Genomic DNA, 17,545 nt, shown 5'->3' on the forward strand with positions numbered 1-17,545 from the left:
AAAAGCCACCCACCTCTCCTAGATTATAAATGCTCCCTGGGAAGGAGTAAGAGGTAATCTATTTTTTTAAGTGAGAAGAGGGAAGACAAAGAGACAAACTCCCACATGGGCCCAAACTGGGACCCACGCAGCAACCCCCCTATAGGGCAATGTTCTGCCCGTCTGGGGCCCATGTTTGCAACTGAGTTATTCCCAGCACCCAGGCAAAGGCTCCAGGGAGCCGTACTCAGCACCTGGGGCCAACTCACTGGAACCAGTCAAGCCATGGCTGTGGGGAGGGGGGGAGAAGCAGTTGGTTATTTCTCCTCTGTGCTCTGACCAGAAATCAAACCCAGGACATCTACACGCCAGGCTGGCAGTCTACCACTGAGCCAACAATCCGGGGTCGAGAGATAATCTCTTGAAGATACGGAATGTAAAAGTAGTTCAAGTCAGTAATTGTTGAAGGAGTGTGTGCCAGCAATAGGGCATGATGTTTGGTTTATAGTTTAGCCACAGTGAGGTCACATGGAATAAACTGTGACACACAGAAATAAATGAAATGTATTAATGGAGCTGAACTCGTAAAAACATTGGGTTTTTAAGTTCTAAAAAAATTTTTGGATTCCTTTTTATGCCAACTTTCAGGTTTTCTACCTCCATGATTAATATTTTTTGACTTGTCAAAAAAGCAAGCTATTCTTTGTCATCACAAATGAAACTATGAATGTCTATCATTGTTACCTCTGGTTTGAAATATTTGGAGAAAGCTAAAAATACTTGTTTTCTACATGCTAGCCTTATATAAGTGAAACCAGAGGATTTGCAAAACTGTTCTCTCCATTGCTCTTTTTGTGTAACCACAGTCTCTACAAAGCAATTGTCCTGGTGCAAAGAACAGTTTGCATAGAGAATCTCCATCAACATGGCTTAATTAGTCATCTGAATTCTTTGTTTTTCTTTCATTTGAGTCATTATAACTTTTAATTTTTCATACTTTTAACTTGTTGATGTCAAGTCTTAAAACTGTCATTTCAAATATTTTAGTGTCATAGGTGCAGACAAGGCCCGTTCCTTCGATTTCAGCTTGACATGTAATTAGTGTGATTTGCATTAGCATAATAATGAAGATGGAACCGAAGGAAATAGAGAAGTTATATTCCAACAATAATGGGATTGCTTTCATGGCAACAAGTATCAGAACACACATGTACAAATGTCTTGAATTTTTTTAATAAAGAGCAGAACAGTGCTTTTATTTTTTAAAAAAAACTTGTCAGATTCTGACAGCTGCTATGACTTGTTTTATTCCTTAATTCTTTCCTTTCTAATGGAAGGGCATCTTCCATTCATGGCTTCAGCAGTTTAGCCTCCTCTAAATGAGACAGAGAAATGTGAATCTCCCTGGTGGTCGATCTTTTCACAGCTGCGCTGCAATTCCAGTGTGACATCAAATTTGTAATTATAGCTGAGCGGACTGCTTTTCACCAAATGATGGTCTTAGCATGCTGCCAGCAGCAAGCCACTCCACAGGGAGTCCGGGGAAGTAAAGGAAACACAACTGGGCTCCCTGGATTTCCGGAGGATTTGACCTGACTCTGTAAAAAGCCCGTGCTTGAGAGAGAGAGAGAGTGTCCTGGGGATTTACACAAATATACATTTTGCTCCTCATTCTGCACAGTTCTTCTCAAAATTCATGTCTGATTTTATTAGGTAAGGGAAAGCCTCTCTAATGGAGTCACTGGGACACAATAAGAAGATTCCTTTTAATATATAACTTCCTCCCTGGAACCCATTTGAAGAAAAACAGCTGCCCTGCAATTGGCATTTGTATAACTACATTGGCAATAATCACTGTTGACACTTTGATAATGGGCTACAACAGGATGCCTTGTCGATTCTTCGGCATTGTGAATTGGACTAGCAATTAAGTGACTGTCAGCCTCTCTGACATTTTACCTATTACTGGCTGACGGTGCAGGAGAATTAATCATTAATACCCCCACGTTGAAAAATGCTTTCTGAAAGCAGTTCTCAGCATTTCTTTTGTGATCTTTAAATTGTAACACATGATAATTAATTACTGCCTCTGTCTCGTTCTTCAGGCTGCAGTTAAAAGTAACAAAGATGGCAGGCTCAGAGTGTGGGGTACAAAAGCACAGCAGCGTGTCCCTCTGGGAATCTTTGGCTCTCTGTTAAAAAAGGGCTTCCTTTTCTCCTGCTAGTGGATGGTCAGTGAAAGCGAGAGTGTTAAGGTTTCTAGGCTCTAAATCAGCTGATGCTTTAACCTTTTGTAGAATTTCTTTCCTTCCACGATGGAAGTAAATCATTTCTGTTTGCCAGCCAGTTAGGGACACCTATCCAAACACTCAAAATGCAGGGAAGAGTTTCCCTTTCGGAGCAGAAGCAGGGCCTGTTTCTCGGACCTCAAATTAAAGGCAGCACAGGTAACATCTGCCTTGTGGCCCACAGATATCTTATAAAAGGGGGCTTTGGGAGAAGGGCACCAAACATCGTGTCAGGAACACAGAGTCCCAGCCCCTGCTTTGACATTAATGGAAGTTTGGGTATAAATCATTTGACTCTGTCCTCATATGTAACATTAAGGGATTTGATTGTATCATTGGCTGTCATGCCTGAGGGTTTATAGTAATCTCTTGTTTCAATGAAACGTTCCCTGCCTCCAGAGGCACACTTCAGTGGCCAACTTGACTTGGAGAAGTCCTGGGCCCAGTCGTCACTAAAATCCTACCTGTTTAGCTAGAAGCTAAAGTGATTGATGGGAAAATGTTCTGACCCTTCCGGTTGTGTCCACAGATGGCTAAGCAAGCCTTAAGGACCCTGTGATATAAACCACCGGGATTGTTCTGGGAGTTCTTAAGATTCAGTTTATTTGGCATTTTCCCCACCTGTTAAGTGCAGAATGTGAAAAAGAAAGATCACTTGCAGTGGCTTGTGAGCCTCTTCTGGGTGACAGTGGTAAACTCCCCAACCCAGACTGGCTCACGGAGCTGTAGAAAATCTCAGTTGCCTTAGATTCATTTTTTTCACTGGAATGAACTCAACTTAGGGCAGCCCAGGCACACATGGAGCTGTGATGTTACATTTGAGAATTTTCTTTTTAAAGCTGACAACTCTTATTCAGTTGGTTCCAGAAAGATGTGGAGAGGAGAGAAGACTTCCAAAAATTAGCATGTGGCCTGAATTTAAGCCAACTTGTTGCAGATGTATAATTGTTAAAACAATAAAATCATGATATTCACTAGGTTTGTATTAAGCCAGAAACTTTAGGACTTAGCAAATTGCTTAAGTTTTCAGTCTTTGACATTTTTTAGATTGTCACCATCGATATTTGTGCAACAGAAACTTCTAATCAGATTGTCACAAGCCTATTTAGTAGATTTTGTATGCAGCTTAACTGTTTTATCAACCTGTGGAGGAAAAACAAATTGTCCTCATTGACATCACCACTTAAAGGGCCATTACATGCTGAAAAGTATGACAATATTAGGAAAGGAATAAAGATCACTTTAAAAATGTTAGTTTGAAAATTTTAGTGAAAATAAATAGTCCAGCAGCTGGTTTCTGCCTACCTCAACAGTCCCAAATTGCAAAATTATGCTGGGGCTTACCCAGCTTTGTGCTCAATTGTAGTGCTGTTTCACGGGTGTGTGGAGGTATTTTCACAAGTGTGTGAAGATATATTCTCTTTCTACAATTACACATAAACATTCAAAATAAAAACTTCCACATTCAAATGCTGGTCACAAATGTATACATTCTCCTTGGGGAAGATATAAGTTATTAATGATTTGTTGGATCCATTCCCAAGCCATGAACTTGTATAGACATTCTGTTTATATTGTTAAAGAAGGTTGCTATATGTACTTTAGTGAGAAAACACCTGTTATCTTTGCTGTTTCTGTATGAACTTTACCTATAGTCCTAATTTGCCTTTCCATGTATCAAATTTGTGGCTTGGATGTTTATAAGATGCAGAACTGATTTTATTATAAATCTCTAACATCTCTTATTACCCCAAAATTAATACCACAGATATTCAATCAAATTGTCTTTATCCTAGCTCCAATGTCAGGATTACCTAAAATTCTCTCCCTTACAGAAATATTTCTGGAGTATATTTTCAGCCCCACAGACTGACTTTCATGATGTCTTTTGGCAAGCTTAATGAAAGGGGGTTTGGCCTTTTTTGCAAGTTTATTTTCATTGATGTGAGTTTGTAATAACAAGTACATCAGTAACAGAAGCAGTTGCTAGCATGAGACAATAATTAGCACGTATTTTTTTTATGTTGTATATTCAGCTCTGAGTGCCACAATACAGCCCATCAAAGGGACACCAAGGCTTAAAATTAGATTTATTTTAAATGGATTGCCAAATGAGCACATCAAACAAAAATTTATTTTTTTTCTGAAATACAAGCCCTTTAACACAGAGTACTATGCTATGTATTATCCTTTGCATTGAAACCTCTGGTACCAAAATCCTGTTTCCATTGGACACTTAAGTGTGACAAGAGACCAGTTTATCTTCCTACTGAAGCTTCATCCAGGCTAAAAACCCTTGGTTCTGTATTCTATAAGTTTGGGCTCTGTGCACTTCAGATGCGCGTATTCTTTTCCTGCTGTTAATGGCAGTTGAAAATACAGTAGACTGTTCTTTTTTTTTTTTTTTTTTTTTTTTTTTTTTTGTATTTTTCCGAAGCCAGAAATGGGGAGGCGGTCAGACAGACTCCCGCATGCGCCCGACCGGGATCCATCCGGGGCGTCGCTCTGTTGCAACCAGAGCCACTCTAGCACCTGAGGCAGAGGCAACAGAGCCATCCTCAGTGCCTGGGCCATCTTTTTGCTCCAGTGGAGCCTTGGCTGCGGGAGGGGAAGAGAGAGACAGAGAGGAAGGAGAGGGGGAGGGGTGGAGAAGCAGATGGGCTCTTCTCCTGTGTGCCCTGGCCAGGAATCAAACCCGACACTCCTGCACGCCAGGCCGACGCTCTACCACTGAGCCAACCGGCCAGGGCCAGTAGACTATTCTTGTATAATTTAATATAATTGTGGAATAATGATAAAATCCAATAACATTTTAGTTTGAATTTTGTGTATTTCAGGCTATGTTTTTAACTTAAGTACAGACTTCATATATTTCTAATGCTTTAAAAGTTTTAAGTCATCTAGAAGATAATTAACATTTTAAATCTCAGTAAAATAAAATTTCTGTAAAATTTCTGGCTTTATTAACCTTTAAAATATCCAATATTACTGAACTTTTTGAATGTGACAGGAATCATACATTAACTCAACCTAATGAGTAGAGACTGACTTCCATGTGTAACAACAAAAAAGTTTAAAGCCTTTTGATAAACATTTATCTCTTTGGTTTTGATTTCAGATACTCTGCAAAATTTTCAATGATTTGGAATTTTAAGGTTTTTATTGAAAGTGCTAAGTATTACCTGACCAGGCGGTGGTGTAATGGATAGAGTGTTGGACTGAGATGCAAAAGACCCCAGGCTTGACACCCCAAGGTCACTGGCTTGAGCGCAGGGTCACTAGCTTGAGCAAGGGGTTACTCGGTCTGCTGTAGCCTCTGGTCAAGGCACATATGAGAAAGCAATCAATGAACAACTAAGGTGCTGCAATGAAGAATTGATGTGCTTCTCATCTCTCTCCCTTCCTGTCAGTGTGTCCCTATCTGTCTCTCTCTCTGACTCTCCATCTCTGTAAACAAACAAAACAAAAAAAAAGAAAGAAAGAAAAAGAAAATACTAAGTATTTTCATATTGGAAGGAAAGTTCTATGCCATGTCTCACTTCCCTTCTACTCTCTGTTGAGAAGAGCAGAACCCTGCCCCTGAGCCTGCAGGTGCCCTCTGGCCACCGCCTTCCTTCCCAGGTCTTTGTCTGGCCACCAGAGCGCATGTTCTTTTTTTTTTTTTCTTGTATTTTTCTGAAGTGAGAAGCAGAGGGAGGCAGGCAGGCAGACTCCCGCATGTGCCCGACCAGGATCCACCCGGCACGCCCACCAGGGGCAATGCTCTGCCCATCTGGGGCATTGCTCTGTTGCAACCAGGGCCATTCTAGCACCTGAGGGCAGAGGCCATGGAGGCATTCTCAGCACTCAGACCAACTTCAGTGGAGCCTTGGCTGCAGGAAGGGAAGAGAGACAGAGAGGAAGGAGAGGGGGAAAGTTGGAGAAGCAGATGGGCGCTTTTCCTGTGTGCCCTGGCCGGAAATCGAACCTGGGACTTCCACACGGCAGGCCGATGCTCTACCACTGAGCCAGCCGGCCAGGGCCACATGTTCATTTCTAACAGTGAGAGCTCTAAACTTTGTAGCTATTCTGCTTTTTTTTTTAATCTCGAACCCTGGCCAAATCTGTCCTTCAACATCATTTAGATCTTTTATTGAACCCTGGGGAGTAATGAGTGACTGTTTACATTCAGAAGCATTTATTCATTTAAAATATAGTCTTCAGGCTCTAATGCAGTTGTATCTGGACTCTCAGGTCCATGTTTATTCTTGTCATTTTGAACACAACTAATACTGTTACATAGTCTTTCTTACTATGGGAGAATATGGACTTGCTGAGGGACAACCTATAATATTGTGCTTTAAGGAAACCATAAACTTTTCACTCATAAGTAGTTACAAAAAGGGAGGAAAATGTTATGAAACAATCTTCTTTTTATACCTCATAGCAAGTTAAATGTTCCTAATGAACTTATTACTCTGTAGTATTTTGGGTAGTGTTTTCTGGCTATAAGATTTCAGTTAGTGAATTTTTGCAAAACAGCACTCACTAAATTACATACTCACTGAAGAAAACTAACCCATGGAAAAATTAAGACAAGAGTCAGCAAACTTCTGTCTTTGGCCATGTATTTAAAATTACTAAATTGTATTTCATGTTAAAATTACTAAATTGTATTTCATATTAAAATTACTAGATTGTATTTTATATTAATAAATAGGAATTTGGATACTTTATTATTTATTTACCTAATTTTTATAATCATGTAGCAACCTTTTCTCCTTTGGGTTTCACAAGGACATTCTCGGTGAGCTTCCATTAGGGATGGCTTTGCAGCAGCCTGCTGGGGCTTCTCCGGCCAGGACAGTTCAGGGTGAGGTTTGGAGAGCCAGGCATGGGGCTGGAGCAGACAGGGCAGGGGTATTACCAAGAGCCTCTGGCCAGTGCCACCTTCAGTGCACCTACTGTACCCTCTGTGTTCCTATGACTGATGCAGTGAAATGAATTTAATAACCTTGCACCTGTGTATGCTGGGTTTGTCTGCAGCAAGTAAAGAAAGTGTCTTCAAAGAATAACCCTCCGTGTGCCATGGGCTACCCTAAGCTTTTTACATATATGAATTTGTGTAATCATCACATCAGTGTTGTTTGCTAATCCCTAATTAAAGATGAGGCAACTGAGAGGTTAAGTAACTTGCTCACAGTTGCACAGCTAATAATTAGAGGAGCCAAGATATAACCCAGGCGGCTAGGTTCCTTCTGTGTTCATGACCTCAGGCTTTAATCTGGGTTCTCAGGAGGAAGCTGGCCCATGCCGGGCCCACTAGGGCCCACTAGGGCTGTGGCATCCCCCAGTAGGAAAGTGTGAGGGAATTCATCTAATTTTCCAAACAACGGAAGAATAGCTCATTTGCAGGGGGATGGTATCTCTACTTATGCTTTTAGTTGTGTTTGTGCATTTCTAGGTCACATTAGTAGGGATGAATGTCATTTAGGGGCTGACCCAGCCACCTCATGCAAAAGGGAAATAACTTCGTTAAAAGCGGGCAGTGCTGAACTAACTACACAGCTTCACGTTGCCAGCCAGGGCCCGGGACAGCCCGGAGGCCCCCAAGCAGGGTTGGGCCCAGGACGGGGCAGACTGCAGAGAGAGGGTGGCAGCGCCGGGCCCTCCCGTAATTCGTCCTACTTGGCGTCACCTACCAGCAAGCACCTTGTGTGGCATTGCAAGTCCCCATCACACTTGCAGGCTCCCAATCTGCATGGAACGGAAAGGAGAACTTAACAAAGCGAATCAATAAAGACTTAACCTGCTACCACTTTAGAAAGGTTGCTGACTGGGCGAACCAGACCCAGTGACTTGGTGGTTTTCAAGACTCTCCTAAGTGCAAATAATCCAGTGTTGCAAAGCAAAGGGTGGAAGCCATTGCGGCCTTCAGTGACTTCTGAGCTACTCTGCAGACATCAGCTTTGTGGACAGTGAAACCGAGGATCTAAGTTCATTAATTCATAGCATGATAGTTTTTTCATCTCTTGTTTATTTTTAACTTTCTCATTGATTGGAGAGAGAGGGAAACAGAGAAGCATCAACTCATTGTTTCACTCAGTTCCATTTAGTTCTGTCCTCCCTGATTGCTTCTCGTACACGCCCTGACTGGGGATTGAACCCCTGACCTCTGACTCACTGAGACGACACTATTCACTGAACCACCCGGCCAGGGCCTCATCTCTTTTCTTTTTTAACTGGTGTGTTCTTAATATAAATGTTGCTCATTATCAGAGAGATAACTTGAAATTTTTTTAAAAAGGTAAGCAGTAAGATTTTCTTGAGGGTAAATCATCATCAGGTGACTTAATATCTGTCATCTAGTTCTTAATAGAAAAGAACAGCTGCTTTAAAGTTTTATTTTAAAGAAAATATGTTGTATGCACTATCAATCTTTAATACCAGTTTTAAATCCAAACAATTTATTGAATGCTTACAGAGATGATGATGACGGTGATGGTGATAAGTGCCACTCATTGTTTTACATTGGTCACAAAGGTTTTGGTTAAGTTTTCAGAACAACTTGACCTCACCCAAGTGACTAAGAGTCAGGCCACCCGGGTTCCCATGTCAGCACAGGAACAGGCTTAGCAGGCTCACCTCGGGCTGCGGGACCTTCAGCTGCATAATCTGTCTAAGCCCAGTTTCCTTGTCTGTAAAATGAGTTTAAGAATAATCGTTGAGGCCAATGCGAAGCGTCAGGGAGACGAAGCACTTAAACTGATGCACACGGGCGTACGGGCGTGATGGCTAAGGCCGGTGTGGGATGTTATCCGTCCTGCACAGAAGGCAGCAGCCTGGAGAGACCCAGAGACCCAGCCCTGGTCCTGGCACGGAAGGGCTGGAACCAGGATTGGAACCTCAGGATTTGGGTCTCTAAAACCCTGGTGCTGCTAAGCGCTCTGCTACCCACAGACATGTGGGGGTGGGTGTCTTGAGACCAGAGTTAGATTCCTCAAGCTGCTGTCCTGCAAAGGGTCTGCCTTTGCCTCCTGAGTCTTTCAGTGATAGAAGCCCTGGAGTCTTTTAACCAGTCTGGTTGCCCTTTTTAAACTTGATCCAACTAAACATGTCCCTAGTACTTGTGAAATTCACAAGTAAGCTTAGTAATATGGTACAGGATATCCAGAGTTTTATGAAATAGGATGATGTTTTGCCTGTCACATGAGGTACTTCTGGGGTGAACTTGAAGTGGCATTCTTCCCCATTAATGTGACTGCATAACAAACACTTATCTAAGGTGTCATTTACTGCCTTGTTTTTGGTCTGTCATTCCAGCCTTCAGGTTCTCATTCACACGCAGAAAGGGTCCTCTCCCCTTCTTTTTTTACACATATAAAATGAACTGTGGAGTTACGGCAGAAATCTTAATCCTTAACACCCCCCCACACACCCAAAACAGAAATGCCCAAGTTGTCTACTTGGAGCATCACAGCCCTTTTCTGTCTCTGTTTTTGTTTGTAAGTGTGGCTTCAACTCCTTTGAAGGCGCTTCCAATTTCACATTTTGGACAGGGCTCACTGCCCCTTGAATGAGCGGTAAACTTCAGATCCTTGCGTTTTCTTCAGGGTGAAACTATTGTGTGTGTAGTTCTAATGAAAGAAGCATTGAGGGCTCAGTGCGATTGACTCAAACATTTAATGCTAATGTGCTATCTTTACATTCAGGGTTTTCTTTTACATTTCTTACTGTATTTTTAAACTTAATGACCAGTTTAGGAAGTTAGTTTACTGTGCCCCTCTCTGTTTTTGTGGAGAATGGCATTGCGTTTTTATTTCCTCAAGGCTCTGTGACTTGGTATAAAAGTACTTGCCCCCCGCAAAGAGTTGTGTTCGTCTGTGCATTTCCTGTACTCACATCGCCCTGTTGTCAGCCTACTTGCTTCCGTGTCTTTCCTACTAGATCACAAACTCCTTCAACTGGAACTGTTGACCTGTTCATGTTTGCATTCTTGGACATCACAGAATCGAACCTCTGGATTTCTGAGCTTTGCTCTACCTGCTTTGCAAGGATAATTATTTTGGCAGCAGCTACATCAAATCACAAAAACTGTTTGAATGTTCTCAATGTTGAAATGAATAGCAAAACTACCTATTTGGATTTACACACTTTCTGTGCACATATGGGCGTGTAGAAATAGGTGTGAATAGTTTACATACAGTGTATACCAGTACCTTTTTAAAAGGGGTGAGGGGTGTGAGCAGTTCAGGCCTTTGAAATATGGTAGTTATGCCCAGTGAGTTTTCTTTTATTGCTCCGAATAAGGAGCCAGGATGTTCTTTCCTTGGATTTTTTTTTTCATTTAGTTTACACTTAAAGAGATGAGAACCATTCACACATTCCTTAGTTACTAAGAAAGAATTTATTATGGATTATTTTCAACTGAAAGGAATACACTAGGTTAGTTGAAAGGAGAAGGAAGAAGTTTTGAGTGGTCTTGAAACCTCTCAGCATGCAGGGTGCACAAAGTTAAAAAGAATTAGTCACACTTTTAAAATTATACGGCTCTATTATCCTCGCACAGGCGAGAGGGTTTTTTCTGCATGTGACCCATAGTTTGATAGTCGTCCGTTAGCTTGTGTTGGTTAACCTAAGTACAGTTTAGTTGCCAGCTCACTACTCTCTTGTTTTTTTGGGGGGGAAATGGTAGAATGTCTCATCTGAATATGTTTTAGACTAAAAGAAGACTTTTTTTTTGACACTGTAGAAATGAAAACAGCTTCCTTCTTGGCGGGGTAGAGAGCATCAGGCTTGGAAGGACAGAGGGCTAGACCTCTGGCTGCATGTTCTCCCCGACTCGGAAATTAGATATGATTATGTAGGGTGCTTTTTTTGAGACAAGATAACATGTTGTTTTGTAATATGAGCCCAGCAAAGGCTACCCCGAAAGGGTGGGGGATGTGGAGTTGGGTTGTACCAGTAAGAAAATTGAGGGTTCCTGACACTTCCAAGAATACAAATTCTATACTTAGAAGACTCTTTGTAAGAAAATGAATCTAAGAAAGCAGTCAGGGCCATTCCTAAAAAAACCATGAACTCTGTTACAAGAGCCTTATAATATGGTGTATGTCTCACCGTCCATTCCTAGTGGGAATGCTTCCAGCGGTTGTAGCTCACTGGTGCCCCCTTGCGGTACTCAAGCCACCTCACATTTTTGCCTTGGGTAAGGCCCCTGAAGTGAGTGGGGCAAACTCGGTCTCCAGGGGTAGCAGTTTATCCTCCAGAATTAGAAGGCATAGGTGTTCTCTACGTTCCACTCAAGCTTCTTTCTCATTCTTTTGTACATTTGTTTTAGGCCAAAGAACTGCCAACTTTAAAGGATAATGATTTCATTAATGAGGGCCAAAAGATTTATATTGATGACAACAACAAAAAGATGTTCTTGGAAAAACTGAAGAAGGATGTTGAGGTAAGAAAAATCAGCCTGACCTGTGGTGGCGCAGTGGATAAAGCGTCGACCTGGAAATGCTGAGGTCGCTGGTTCGAAACCCTGGGCTTGCCTGGTCAAGGCACATATGGGAGTTGATGCTTCCAGCTCCTCCCCCCCCCCCTTCTCTCTCTCTGTCTCTCCCCCCCCCCCGTCTCTCCCTCTCCTCTCTCTATTAAAAAAAAAATCAGTGTAACGGACAGCCCTGTTGTATATATACCAACATTGTTGATTTTTAGGAGCACTTTAAACCATCTGTCAAAATCCGCAACCAAGGCAAAACTATATGTTGCACATGATCAAAATCAGATATAAACAAGTGTGTCTTATATGTGATGTGGTTGGAAAGAGACACATGCTGGGAAGTGCCTGCTGTCTTCTGCTGGTGCCTCCACCCTCCAGCTCCCACGTTCTGTGCTGGGGGCTAGCCTGCTTGTAGGTGAAGCCCATTCAGACCAACTGCCATGGCCATCAGAGTTGGGGTGGAGGGGAATAGCTACATTCTATGAAGCAGCAGAGCATTTCAAAAATAAATGTTTAGTAACCATTTGAATTTGGGGTTTTCCTCATCAAAAACACATCTCAGTGTTAGTAAACATAGCCTCAATCACTTCATGCTTTAATATTGTCACCAGCCTCTATGAAGCTAGTGTCATTAGGCCCAGTCAGCCAGCCGTACACAATTCAGGAACAGCAAAAATGCCGTTTGGACAGGAGGGTCATGAGAGATGGTTATGAAAAATAAAACACTGTGTAGAAATGGGCTTTAAGTCTATAATGAAAGAGTTTTCTTTTTAAATATTGTTTTAAGAATTAAAAATATACCTTTCCTTCCCTTTTGTTTACTCTAAAGGCATTGCAGTTCTCCCACTGGACTTCCTTGTGTGTCATTCTTTTAGAAATGAATTCGGGAAAAAAGTTACTTCCTTGAAATGAGTTAGGTTACAGGACACTTACTAAGTTTTGCTGAGCAGTTGCTTTTGTTCGTATTATGTATATATGCTCATGTCCTTTTTTTTTTTTGTACTTTGAAATACAGTTCCCTTCCCACCAGTACAGAATGCTACTCAGAGGTTTTGTGGAAACATTTTTTTCTTTTTCATATCATTAAACAAAGCCAGTTGAAATGAGTTTGGCCCCAGAATGAATGTCATGCATTAGACGGTGTTCATGAGGACAGAAGATTTTTCTTTTTAATTTTCCAACATCTCTTTCATTGCAAGACACTATGACCAAGTTAGTTTATAATTATTTTTAAGTCATAACTATTTTAATTTTTTTAAATTTACATACTTTTAACCTATGTGGTGTATGCTTCTTTTAGAACCTAAATATTGGCGATTTGTGAAAGATACAAGTGTCCACTTTCAAAAATAGTTAAAAATGTTTTTTCATCATATAACATTTTTTCTCCAGTCTTTCATTAATAAGCATTTATTTTTTCCTCAGTAGTTAAGCATTTCCCTCTTACTTTGGGGTCAACTTGATCTAACTGATAACTCAGTAACATAAGTAGACATATACTCTTGGATTTTTACTCATTAATCAGCAAATCTTTGATCCTGAGAATAAGTTGCTTTAGTAATTATGTATGGTAAATAGCCCTTAGGGCTATCCATGATCTGCCAAAACCTCGTCTTCTCTTCTGTTGGCTGTATATCATTATACTATACTTAGACTCCACAAATAATGTAGCTGAAGTGGTTCGGATTTACGGTTGAGTTATGCAAGGATCCTCTTAGTCCTTTTGCTGTCTTTGATAATGTCATTGATTAGATCATTTGGATAGTTTAATTCCATATGTGCTTCCACACTTAGCTGCTTTGTGGAAATGAAGGCAGGGCAGAAGTGTTCTTTCATTTAGAAAAATTCTCAATGGTCGATAACAATGTCTTTAGTTTTGAAATTCATGCTGAAGCATCATTAAATTTTTTAGCAGTTAATTATGGTAAAGTAGTTTGACATCTGATCTTGACAATGAGGCTAGAATTTAATCTAGCTTAGTTTTTCATCAGTTTCATGCTTTCTTATTTAGCTGACTAGGCTCTTTGAGTACAGTTTTGAGGGAGGGTAGGAGTGGGACTTTTTTGGTTTTTACTTAATGCTTAAAGTAAAAAATGAGTATATTACAGCTCAATAATAGTTTTGTAGAAGAAAGAAAAAAATTGTCATTTGAGAATCTAGCTGGGTTTTTTTTTTTTTCTACAGCTGAAATCCTTTTCTGTTCATATGCCATGGAAAGTACCCTGGTTTAGATAGCTCTGCACATAACTAAATATACATGAGCCTTTTTCTCCAATAGAAAGTGCTCTGTGGAGAATGAAAGTCACTCTTGCCTTCTGGCCTGCTTGTTGTCAACTCTGATCATCATGGTAGAGAGCCAAAGCTGACCTCTCATCAGCTCACAGTGGGATCCAGTGTCACACAAGGCAGAACTGTGCTCTGCCTATGGTGTCTGGGAACACCCCTATCACAGGGCCTCTCAACACTCACCTTTATGGCCCACAACTTTGGCAATGGGTGGGAGGGAGAGGGTGGCAGCCAACATTTATGGAGCATGGAGACCCTAAGGTCTTTGCATGCAGTCATTACCTTTTTTCATACTTATAACAGCTCCCAGAGGGCGAGTACTATTATTACCCCAGTTTATGGATGACAAAATCGAGTCCAAAGACACTGTGATTCACTCAAAGACACACAGCTACTAAATTCAGTCGGATTTGAGGCCGTCAGCTACAATCCTAAACTGCCCTGATATAAACCATAAGCATAGTTGAGACCTTGTTTTCTGATAAATTCTCCAAAGGAGGGTTCTTACAACTTTTAACAAGTGATAAAATATAACTCTTAAGTCTGGTTAGAATTTTCATTCTATGTCGCAGGTGTGTTGGGTATAATTTAGTAGAGCGAATGTGTTAATAAAGTTAGCAAATAGAGAGGATTTAAATTTGTTGTGAAAAGAGTTTATTAATGGCTCTTTCGCCACATAGTTTTCTAGAAAAGTTTGTGACAGGGCTCATAAATGTCTTGAGGAAGATACTAGCTTAAAGATGTGGCATAGTGAGGAATTAATTATGTGTATAAGATTTTTTTCTTTCTTTAATCCTGTTACCTTTTCACTTAGCCTGCAGCCCCTACCCCTCTGAAAACTGTCAGTCTGTTCTCTGTATCTGTGAGTCTGTTTCTATTTTGTTTGTTGGTTCATTTTGTTCATTAGACTCCACATATGAGTGGAATCATATGGTCCTCGTCTTTCTCTGCCTGGCTCACTTCACTTAGCACAATGCTGTCCAGATCCATCCGTGCCATTGCAAAGGGTAAGAGTTCCTTCTTTTTTTATGGCTGATGAGGAATTAATTATGAAAGAATCAGATTAGATGGAATATTCTGAGGGGAAAAGAGGCTGATCGGAGTTTTTTATATAATTATTAAGAAATTGAAGAGAAAGAAAAGCAAGGAACATAAGTTTATGAAGATTTTAAAATCTTCATGCTTTGAAATCTTACGTACTTAAAAACAATCAATACATTTGAGGCAGAAGCATAAAGGGACGCACAGAAACGGGCAGATATGTATTAAGTTCCTACTGTCAGTTGGTGGCAGAGCCCAGGAAGGGTGGCCTGGACCCCTGCCTCTCCTCTCCACCTGTCCTTCCAGGCCACAGTAGTTTTGTAGCACCTAACAGGAATTGTTTTCTAATGAGAATCTTGTATTTATTGCCACATCTCATTTCACTCTACTTCCAAAGACATTTAAATAGAGTTTGTGAGTGTAAGGGCTAATGAACCAGTGGGTGTTCCCTTGTGTTTCTCCTGTTGGCCCACCTGACTTGTGTAAACTGCACACTTGATGATCTCCTGTAATGATCACAACATGGACAGTGATAACAGCAGCTGCCATTGTTGCCTGATTCATTGCCTCAGCTACATTATCTCTTTGCAATCCTTTCCACACTCCCATGAGATACGTGCTATTGTCCCATATTAATAGAATAACTGAAGCTCAGACAGGTGAACTCGTTATCAAGGCACAGAGCTAATAAGTGAGAGGAAAAAAACATTTTATCTCCTATGCAATTCCAAAATCTATACTTTAAAAAAAAAATCTCATACTGTAATTAAAGAAGAAGAATCACTGAGCCGCCCTTATCAGCAAATATAATCCTCAACCCTGAGTCCTTCCTTCCCTTTCTACCTTAGGCTCATAGGCTTAAAAATGTACCTTGTAGCCATTTAGGCTGCAGTTGGTTTCCGTGGTCTTCTCAGGAAGGTCAGACAGCTCCTGCCTGGAGCCGCATTGTTCATCCCACTGATGGTTCAGTGGGCAGCACGGGCAGCTGCCTTCACTCTTGACTGCAGTTGTTTCCGTGCTGGAAGAGGAGCCTACGCAGTGGTCCGCCTGCAGGTGGGGTGCCCAGGGAAGGAGCTCAGGACTGCCTGGCCTCTGTCCAGCACAGTTGCAAGGGAACAGCACGGGCTGGAGGCCACCCCACTGAGCACAGCGGGTTAATTACAGGCATCCTTACTTTTGTGCATAAAGCACACTTGAACATGTATTTGAAAGTCAATCGTCTGAAGGTCAAATAGTAGACCTACATGTTAAACAGAGTTTCTGTTTTGTTAAGATAAATTGTATAGTATATGGTTTCTTTTTGCTTCTGATAAGTGCTGTCTCTTGGAGTCTCAAACAAAGGTTTTTTTGTTGTTGCTTTATTCTTTGTTTTTATTTGGTTGAGGCATTTATTTGGGGGAGAAAGGGATTATGAAAAATTCAGGAGAGTTAGGAGGATGGGGAAGAAGAAGCAGGCATCTCCTTCACTTGTTCAATAAATATTGAGTACCTACCATCACTTCCTGGGAGTCACAAGTACAGCGAGGGCAGAATGGCAGCCCCTGCCATTGTGGGACTGCCGTATTTGTGAAAGACAGAAATTACTCCGGAATCTGACAAGATGAACGAGCAGTTACGCCACATCGTTAGGGGAAAGCACATCGCTGCCCAGGCCCGTGCTGTGGGAGGGCTGGGCAGGGGCCAGAGAGGCTTCCCGAGCAAGGTCCCCAGCCCGTCCCTGCAGTTGAGATCCAAAGTTTTAGCGGAGGTAACTGGGGGCAGGATGAACAGGGTTCCAGACTGCCCAAGAGGTGATGGGCCAAACTAGCCAGGTTCCCTGAACCACATTAGAGTTTGTTTCTGCCCTGCAAGAAATGGGACGCCATGGAAAGTTCTTACACTGGGGCATAAGAAGATCAAATTTGCATTTTGTAAAGCTGTTCCTTTTCCAGAGGGCTGGAGGAGGATGTCTGGGTAGCCTTCAGTCCTTCCCACTTCCCAGGGACCTTCCAAGGGCCCAGAGGAGCAGAGATGGGGAGAAGGAGACCTTTGCCCTGCCACCATACTAGCTGAGCAATGCCCAGCCTGGCCAAGCCTCATCCCCCCCCCTCGCATCTTGCCCCACCGCATACATATGCGCTCCAGGGAGAGATACTACCACCTGGCAATCGATGTGTCTCCAGGTCTGCCTGGACCTCTGCTTGGAGACAGTGGGGGAGGGGAGCAGGCCCGAGAGATACTTTGGTAAAGGGGTTGGGGCAGGCACTGTGCTAGGCTTGGGAGAGGGTAACAAAGAGACCAAGGAGGCACTGACCCTGTTTAGGAGGCTAGAGGCTGAGCAGCCACAGGCACAGTCCCCTGGGAGCCTTGAACAGATAGAGCAAAAGCCGGGCCCCCAGTGAGCATCCTGCCCTCCCTACCGCCCTGGGGTAAGAGGATATGGCTGCTTATTTCTAATGCAGTAGTTCCCAGTGTCTTGTTGCCAAAACACTGTTCT

General features: G+C 41.9%; 1 protein-coding gene across 1 annotated transcript in view; it reads left to right on the forward strand.

Annotated features, from left to right (window-relative positions):
* The window catches only part of PIP4K2A (phosphatidylinositol-5-phosphate 4-kinase type 2 alpha), a 205,812-nt gene that overhangs the window by 177,818 nt on the left and 10,449 nt on the right, over window positions 1-17,545 (forward strand). Inside the window, exon 7 of the mRNA XM_066280373.1 lies at window positions 11,587-11,700. Within this exon, the coding sequence (XP_066136470.1) occupies window positions 11,587-11,700 (114 nt within the window). The remainder of the gene's footprint in view (window positions 1-11,586; window positions 11,701-17,545) is intronic.

The sequence above is a fragment of the Saccopteryx bilineata genome, chromosome 5, assembly GCF_036850765.1.
Source record: "Saccopteryx bilineata isolate mSacBil1 chromosome 5, mSacBil1_pri_phased_curated, whole genome shotgun sequence".
In the NCBI taxonomy this organism is placed as follows: domain Eukaryota; kingdom Metazoa; phylum Chordata; class Mammalia; order Chiroptera; family Emballonuridae; genus Saccopteryx; species Saccopteryx bilineata.